This window comes from Lagopus leucura, unplaced genomic scaffold (genome assembly GCF_019238085.1).
Source record: "Lagopus leucura isolate 7727_CA_CO unplaced genomic scaffold, USGS_WTPT01 225-0_obj-0_obj, whole genome shotgun sequence".
Lineage (NCBI taxonomy): Eukaryota > Metazoa > Chordata > Aves > Galliformes > Phasianidae > Lagopus > Lagopus leucura.
Window position 1 is genome coordinate 2,175 of NW_024968096.1, and position 8,773 is coordinate 10,947.

Here is an 8,773-nt window from a genome sequence, read left to right on the forward strand (position 1 = left end):
CTGGCCCACAATGCCAGAAGCGAATGTTGGTGGGATGACAGATGTTGAACGTTCCAACCAATATTCTGTTACATTTTGTTGCTGTGTGACACGTGGAAGCAAAGGGGCAGTCTGACAGAATGGAGTCTGACATGGAATTGCATATAAAGCAAAGGTGTGTCATTGAACTCCTCCGTGCAAAAAAATTGTGCACACTGGCAGTCATTGATGCTTGCTGAACAGTTATAGCGAGCAAACAGTGAGGTGGTGGAACACTGTGAAGCAGTGGGCTTCACAATCATCAGACTCTTATGAGTGTGGCATGCAGGATGTTGTTTATTGCTGGTGGTGACAGTATTGAAAAAATAGTGTTTTGTAGCTGAGAATTTGCTCTATCAAATACTGCTATTGTGCTCTTTGTATTGGTTTAGTTTCCATGGAAATAATTAGGAAGCATTACTTTTGGAGCAGCACCTGTCTATGCCACCCAAGACAATTCCCCTTTACTAAGTGCAGCTTGGACAAGCCAAAAGGTTGGACATGCATGCCTTAAGGGCTGGTGTTACCTTTATCACGCCCTTGCAGATATCCTGAATAACCCAGATGCCTGCATAATTTTAGCAGCTGGACAAAGTTCACTCTGCATGAGACCATCCTGCATCAGGGAATGTCACAGATACAACTGAATGGACACCAATGCTTCCATTAAGGGTCACGTAGTCAAAAGATTGGGAAATTTATGGGTGGAAATATCCACCCATAACTGCTGAATTTAAAAGCGCTTTCTGGTAAGGTCTGAGAATTACAGTTGTCTGAAGGACGTAAGGCTATTTTGGAAAGAATCATTCCACACTTCTACTTCTGGCATGAGCCAGCAGTGTGACTTTGTGGCCAAGAAGGCCAATCGCATCCTGGAGTACATTCAAAAGAATGCCAGCAGGACAAGGCAGCTGATCCTCTGTCACTACTCTGTCCTTGTGTGGCTACAGCTGGAATACTGTGTCCAATTCTGGGCTCCCCAGATCACAAAAGTCAGGGATCTCCTAGAATGAGTCCACAAAGATGATGACAGGCCTGGAGCATCTCCTGTATGAGGAAAGGCTGAGAGAGCTGGGACTGTTTAGCTTGGAGAAGAGAAGACTGAGAGAGGATCTGATTAATGTTTATTAAGATCTAAAGTGCGGGAGGCAATTGGATGAGGCCAGACTGCTTTTAGTGCTGTAGAGTGACAGGATGAGGAGCAACGGCCAAAAACTGCACAAAACATGGAGTCGGCTCCTTTCTGATTTCAAAAAGAGACACACACAAGTTCTACAGGAAGAGGCACACATTTTGGATATGGGTCAGTTGCTCCTTTGCAGCATGGACCATACATCCTTGAGGTAGCTCAGCTAAGAGGATGGAACCAAGCAGGGAGAGCCAGAAAGAGGAAGAGATATCTTAAGATGATTCCACTTTCAAAGCCTACGTATCATCAATCCACATCCTAAAGGAGTGACTAGGGGGAAGTAGGAATACCCCAAACCAACACTGTTCCTGAAGACTTCACACTATGAATGGCACACCACTGTTTTCCCATTTGTCCCTCCCATGCCTAGTCAAACACCCTGTAAACCATGCCAGCAGGCACTGGCAGGTGCTGGGGCTTCTTTTTTCTGGGAGCAGTGATAGGAAGTGATGCGCAAGCGATGAGTTGATTTTCATGGTGCTCAGGCCCCAAGGGGGTGTTAATCTGCACCTGGGAAATGTCAGATCCAGCCAGCAGAGCCCTAATGGATTGCTGGCTTTTCAGCAGCGGAGGAATGGAAAATGTGTATCTTGCATAGGCTTGGTTGAGTCAGAAAAGAAACAGCTATTCCCCTGTGCCATCAGGGACAAGCAGGATGCAGTGACTGCAAAATGGATGGAGGGCAGTATTCAGGCACTTGCACTGTCTCTCCAGGGAGCAAGAGTCTGGCAACAACCAGCAGCACGACGTCTGAAAAGCCTTCTCCTTGCTGGAGTGTCGATGTCCTTGTAGCTGGGAAGATATACGTTATTATGAGCCTCCCCTACTGCCTCATGAACAGCCTCTTATACCTCAGTCTTCCTGTGAATCTTTCTGCACAACTGAGAAATCAGTCTCAGTCCATATACAGGCATATATACATATATATATGCATATATATAGGCATATATATAGGCATATATACATACATACTCAGATGTGTGTATATACAGAGTAGTAAATTCCTTACAGAAAAAAAAAAAAAAGGTTGAGAGGAAATAATTTATAAACTCACTTTTAATTTAATGGATAATTTATTTTAGAAAAGAGACAGAAGGGAAATTTCAGAACCAATAAAATACTGCGTTCAGACAATGTCAATATGAACGTTTTCATTGTTCCAATCTCTCGTTTCAGAGTGGTATTTTCACTCCAGAAAATAAACTTCTAAAAGGACAAGGATTAAAACTGAAAACATTCAAATGAAGAATATTATTTGTTCCATTTTTAATTAAACATTTTATTTAAAAACCCTACATGCAAAAATTAGTCCTTAGTTTCAGGTCAGTGTGTCACAAATACAGCTTTTCCATGTTTTCTTTGTTCCTCTTTTAAAATGCTCTTGTTTGATCAAATCCATTTCTAGTGATAGGGCTTAGGAGGACACTGGCAATGTGAGAACCAGAGAAAGAAGTGTCACTCATAGAGCTTTGCTGAATAACAGTTTTAGGGTATTGTTACTAACACAGCTTTTCTGTGTCACTATGAACTGTGTTCATGCAACAAAGCTAATAACATTATAAAATAATTGTAATTTCATAATATTGTTTACATTTAAATAAAATATCCAGAAGTTCTTACCCCTTTCTGCATAAGGCTGGTAAGAAGTTTTCATCATAGCTTTGGGGTTAGTATGCACCCAGTTAAGACTGAATGGATAGATATATAGATACATGGATAGATAGATGGGCCATAGTGTATTTACTCCAAATTTATACATCCCATATAATCTTGTTCTTATAACTGGAGAGGTGAGAAGAGAGAACCTCTAGAGATGCTCTCCAGGTTTAGACCAGACTAGAACAGTAGCATTTCTTGGTAAGGATATGAGACCAATTTTAAAGCTTGCAAGTAAGGCGTTTTAGATATTGACCCGAATTAAGCTTTGAGTGCTGTGCTGTGATGCAGACCTGCATTCCTCATTAGCAAGACAGCGTCAGGAACATAACAGCTCTCCATCACACCACACTGATAGTAGGGCTTCTTTTGCAGCTATGCTGAGATGAACCATGGAGTACTTTGCTAATACCGCAACTGTACAGACACACTGTGATATTGTAGACACACTTTGGCTATCCCATCTAAACTTGAGGCCATCATTTCACATATGTACCTGGATCCTTGAAAACCTGTTATGTTGCCTTCGACATTTGGGGCATTCAGAGCTCAAACTGTGTGTACTGAATGCCTACTGAGAACACGGTTAGGCCTGTTTGGAACTTGTGTACCATGTGGACCTTGATCAGGAAGAATTTGGACCGAATTTAGATTCATTTTGGTTTATGTTATACTGCATTCCATTGTCAAATTCGTTCTCAGAAAGAAGCCTTTTATTTTTCTTGTCTCCTCTTGATCTGCTTAGCCAATTCACTGGGCCCTGGGAAGTGATCTCTCCATGCATTTGTCCAAGAGAATAGTTCCATTCTCCTGAAGAGAGGACACTTCCTTATAGCATCATCACAACATCCTGTCTTTGAACCTTTGAGCATCTCAGCTTTTACCCATGGGTTTTAAAAAACACTGAGATGTTCCTCCTGGGAGAAGTTTTTTCAGGGCTTAATGACATCAAACAGTTCCCCTTCTATCTGCAGTGAAGACAGAATTCCTCTCCAATATCTTTACTGATGTTAACTAGCCATTCTTAGCAAAGATGTTGTTTAGGGGTGCTTGAAGGCTTAAAAGCTTATAGTGCTACTTGAATAGGAGAAGTTGAAAGGAGAACTTACTTTTGTTAATGAATATACATTTTAGCAATCATGATCATTTTTTGGTTACGTAACGTTTTTTATCTCAATACCATAGCTTAAAGGGCTTACCAAATAGACATCAATGCCAGCTCAGCAAGGTGTAAAGATCTAGAAATTCCATGCTTAAAAAAATGTCCATTACAAATACTTTCTGATGCAATAGTGTTTCAAGTGCTTGGCAAGGAAAGCAGCGTCAAGAGAGTTGACATTATTGAAAGTTGAAAGGGATAAGACATCACACGCATAATTAATATTTTCCCTACTGTCCCCAGAACAAAAGTGTTCTGTAGCGGTTATGCATCTGGGACAAACTTTGAAGACAAAATATTTCTGGCTTAGCTAAGCTCTGTCCAGAAATTTAGCCTCAACAAGATCACAAGAGTATCAGCCACGACCACCAGAATTCCTGATACTAAGCTCTTAGCAACAGTACTGCAGCAGAGTTGGTTATTGAAGAATCATGGAAAGACTTATGATGGAAGAGACCTTTATGTTCAAATAGTTCCAACTACCCGCCATGCACAGGTTGAAACTACCAGCCAGTGAGACTCATCTCTCTCCCTGGAAGGGTGGTGGAGCAACATCTTGATATCGTCTCCAAGAAACTGGAAAAGTAGAAGGTATCGGTACCCAGTATGGATTCATGGAGGAAATCACACCTGATTCACCTGGAAGCTTTCCACATTGTCATCATCAGTTGGGCAGATGGGAGGAGAGCAGTGGATATTGTGTGCCCTGACTTCAGTGAGCCTTTTGGCTCTGTCTGCCACAACAGGCGATTAGTGGTAGCCATAAAGGAAAGGTATCCCTTCAAGAAAGATCTAGTATGATGTCCAGGCAAGTGGACCACTAAGGAGAAAGGTGTTAAGTACCTGAAGGAATTAGCTCTGCTGGAGGTGATGAACAATATGGGAAAAAAAGAGGGGAGATATAGACTGGATGTTGGGAGCAAATTATGTAATTGGAGGGTGGTGACACTCTGGAACAGGTTGCCCAGAGGAGCTGTGGAGCTGCTGCCACCTTGCTTGGCAGCTGAGGGCCTGCGCCCACACCTCCTGTGAGGCGGTGACCGTGATGTCACAGTGGGTGTCACAGAGCGGCCATTGTGACCCGCAGGGCTGGGAGCAGAGCAAAGGCTGCTGGGCTCAGGCCAAGCGTCAGTGCAGCTTGGTGAGGCACAGAGAGAGCAGACTCTCCTGCAGTCTTCACTGTTGAAGCACATAATGTCTGATAGGAAGAGGAAAGCCTCCAGCTTGGAGGAGCCAGGTGAGTGCAAAGCATCCCTGCAGCTCCCACAGAAGGGCGGAGAAGTGCTGTGGGTCTGACTGTGGCTGAGATAGAAGAAGCAGGCGGGGACTCCCCAACTGCTGCAAGGCACGACCCCTCTGCTCCTTGGCAAGGGGATGCAGCTTGGGCTATGGCTTCCTGCTAGCACCGTTGGGCCTGCCAGGGCCTCTTCCTCTCCACCACCTCCAGACAGCATGTTAGGCACAGAGCACGACCCCGGGGATGACCCCCAGGGATATCTGGCCCCGCCAGCTGCTCACCACTGCTCACATTTGCTCTCTCCTCTCCAGTGTGCGTGCTGTGTGGCCGGTCGGATGTTGACCCGGACATCGTAGGGTATCTTTGTCAGAAGAACGGGATTCGTGTCCATTCATTTTGCCTGGTGAGTTCCCCTGGGACTCCTTTTGGATTCCCACAAGTAATGGTCTCTTCCATTCTGTCCTAATGAGAACTTTACAGATTTGTAATTTCAAAGAATCATAGTATCATGGACTGGCTTCTTGTTGTGGAAGTTCAATCTTGTTCTAAGATAAATCTCCCCTCTTTAAGTTCAGAAAATATTAATTTCTTCTTTTCTCTTTTAAAAGCTTTTTGCCACCGGCCTTTATCAAGAAGACAACTTTCTGTTGGGAATTTTGGGGTTTTCCCTTGCTGCCATCACACGCAAGGTCAAGCAGGCAACCCAGAAGGTGAGGACCTGAACAAAGCAGGCAGATTTGTGCCAGGGGAGGCTCATACAAGTTTAGTCTGGAGCCAAAGAAAGCAAATGCAGCCACTGCAACTGGCTCCAGGACAAAGTCCTGTCACAGCAGACAAACCTTGTCTACCAGGCAGCTCTGGAGAACGTAACACAGAAATACCCACAGTCTGTGCTTAGTTGAGTTGCATGGGGCCGGCTGTGCAGGCACTGAGCCTGCCGCTGATGGGACTGTTCTGCTTTTTCCAGCAATGCTTTGTTTGTGGTGAGAGGGGGGCTGCCATCACGTGTGCAGAGAGTGACTGTGAACGAAGCTTCCATCTGCCCTGTGCTGTGGAAGGGGAATGTGTCACCCAGTTCTTTGGGATGCACAGGTAAGGGCTGTCAGCAGCAGCCAAGCCAGGGAGGAAACTGCACTTATGCCTCCAGAAGTAAAGCCAGGGCATGGGACTCCTTGGTCCGCTGCCCTTCTCAGAGCACTTCTCACGATGCCATCCCTTCCATTTTCCCACCAGTTCCTACTGCTGCAAGCACCGGCCTCGACAGGCAGTTCAGGAAGATCCAGAACATGACATCAACTGCCTCATCTGCCTTGAGCCTGTGGGGGACAGCACAGCCTACCACAGACTGGTGTGCCCAGCATGTAAACATGCCTGGTTCCACCGGGACTGCATCCAGGTAGAAGCCCTCCCCTATCCTGCAGATACACATGTTGATCAGCAGCAGCAGGCACCACAAATGTTCACCCTGCTTGTGATTCTTCTGCAGCTACAGGCCTTCACTGTTGGTGCTGTGGGCTTCCAGTGCCCCGTCTGTCGAGACGAAGATCTATTCCATTTGGAAATGTCCACCATGGGGATCCAAATCCCTGCCAGGTTGGTGTTCTCTGACCCGTCAGGCTGACACTAAGGCTGCAATGCTGGGCCGGCTCAGGGAATGTCTCAGCAGGCCTGGGCCTTAGCTGTCATATATGAACATGTGCCCCAGCTTCATGGAAAAGCTGGAAAGAGGACTGGGGTGGAACAGAAGGGATACTGTTGAAATTACAATAGGGGGACCAAGGGCACATCACTTCCTCTCCCTTCTCTTACAGAGGACAAAATACGATGGAATATGACCCACCAGTTCTCCAGAGGCACAGCCACTGTGATGCCAGCGAATGCCTGTACCATGGAGGCAGAGAGCAGGCCGAGAGCAGTGGGTGAGTTACCGCAGCAGTTCGCTGCGGCTCTGTGGGGGATCTCAGCCTCTCCACAGGCTGGCGGAGCAAGGACTGAGCACCAGAGATGTGCTGTGCTGGGCACTCCCTGGCTTGGCTCACTTGGTCCTCACGGCCACAACCGCTTTGCTTCCCCAGGCCCTGGCAGCTGCTCCTGTGCAGCTCCTGCGCTGCTGAGGGCACCCACCGACAGTGCTCCCACTTGAATGACACCACAGCCACGTGGGAGTGCAACAGCTGTGCTGCCCTGCGTACCGGTAAGAGGCAATCTGTGCTCAGGGCAGCTTTGCCAGAGTCTGTCCGCCCCAAGTGGGATGGCAGATCCCACTGTGGTGCTGCAGCTTCAGACTCGTGACCTCCCTGCCTCCCTTTACAGCCTCCAGTGCCAACACCGAGCTTGCTGGGCCCTGCACTGCCAGCGAGAGGGCTCCGGGACCATCCAGCAGCTCCATGGAGCCTGAGACCTTGGGCTCCATGCCCGCCAGCCAGGCAGCATTGGGGACGACATCACAGAGTTCCCAGCTGCCTGAGCACAGCGACCTGCCCAGGGTGCCTGAGACTGAGCAGGAGACAAACGGCCCCCGGTCATCGGAGGATCACGCTGCCCCTGAGCAGCTGCAAGGACGCCGTGGGAGCAGACATTCAGCAGCCCCGAGTGCTGAGAGCGACTCCCACACATCCACCAGGCGGAGGGCATCAGGGTCCTCCAGGGCGTCCCCGGCAGCTGCTCGCAGAAGACGTCCCAGGCAGCGGGGAAGAAGCCGCACACGAAGCCGCTCCCCGCTGCGAGGTCGGGCCCCGAGTTCCCGGAGCCGGCCAAGAAGACGCCGTGGCAGCCGGCAAACGCCAGCCCCAGGGCAGCGGAGCGGCACCCGGTCAAGGTCTGCCACTTCCAGATCCCCGAGGGCTTCCAGAGTGCCCGGATGCAGGGGACCGTCCAGGCAGCGACGGCGCACCCGCACCCGCAGCCCTCCTCCGCAGAGACGTCGGGCTCGAAATTCCCGCAGCTCACACCAAGGAGGCAGCAGGAGGCGGGCTCAGTGGCGGAGGACATCGCGGGAATGAAGCTGCTCCCAGGAACAACTTCAGAGACAAAGTCCCCACACACAGCCCCAAGTCTGCGTAGGAGCAGCCGAGCGCCCGTCATAGAGTGGGTTGAAAAGACCACAACCATCATCTAGTTTCAACCCCCCCCCTGCTATGTGCAGGGTCGCACCCCCCTCCCATCTCCCCTGCTTGCTCTGGTCCAAAAAGTCCAACACAATAAAGATCAGAGATTCCCCCCCCACACACATTTGTCAGCTTCATCCTTCCCTGCTTTTGCTGAGGTGGGCACAGGTCGGGGCCTTGGCAACACGGTTGTCTCCTCCATGAATGCGCTATCCCAGACCTCACTTCACCTGGCCCAGTGCGGGCTGAGCTGGGTTCGGGCCACATCCCCAGCGCGGCACACGGCCCACATTCCTCAAGAACCCAGGCCGCACTGGCAGGAGCAGCCCGGTTCTGGGCTTGTGTCTGGGCTTGGGATGCCACCGTGTTCAGGGTGCATGCCAGGTCCACGGCTGCTTTCAGCTGCG

The 8,773-nt window shown here is 48.9% G+C and overlaps 1 protein-coding gene across 1 annotated transcript; it reads left to right on the forward strand.

Annotated features, from left to right (window-relative positions):
• The first annotated feature begins 5,216 nt into the window (after positions 1–5,216).
• On the forward strand, positions 5,217–8,377 carry LOC122193443 (PHD finger protein 7-like). Its single transcript, XM_042894225.1, has 10 exons — positions 5,217–5,259; positions 5,571–5,662; positions 5,868–5,969; positions 6,227–6,351; positions 6,493–6,655; positions 6,746–6,852; positions 7,071–7,178; positions 7,335–7,453; positions 7,573–7,745; positions 7,883–8,377. The coding sequence occupies exons 1-10, from the start codon at positions 5,217–5,219 to the stop codon at positions 8,375–8,377; spliced, it is 1,527 nt and encodes a 508-aa protein (XP_042750159.1).
• Positions 8,378–8,773: the final 396 nt, after the last annotated feature.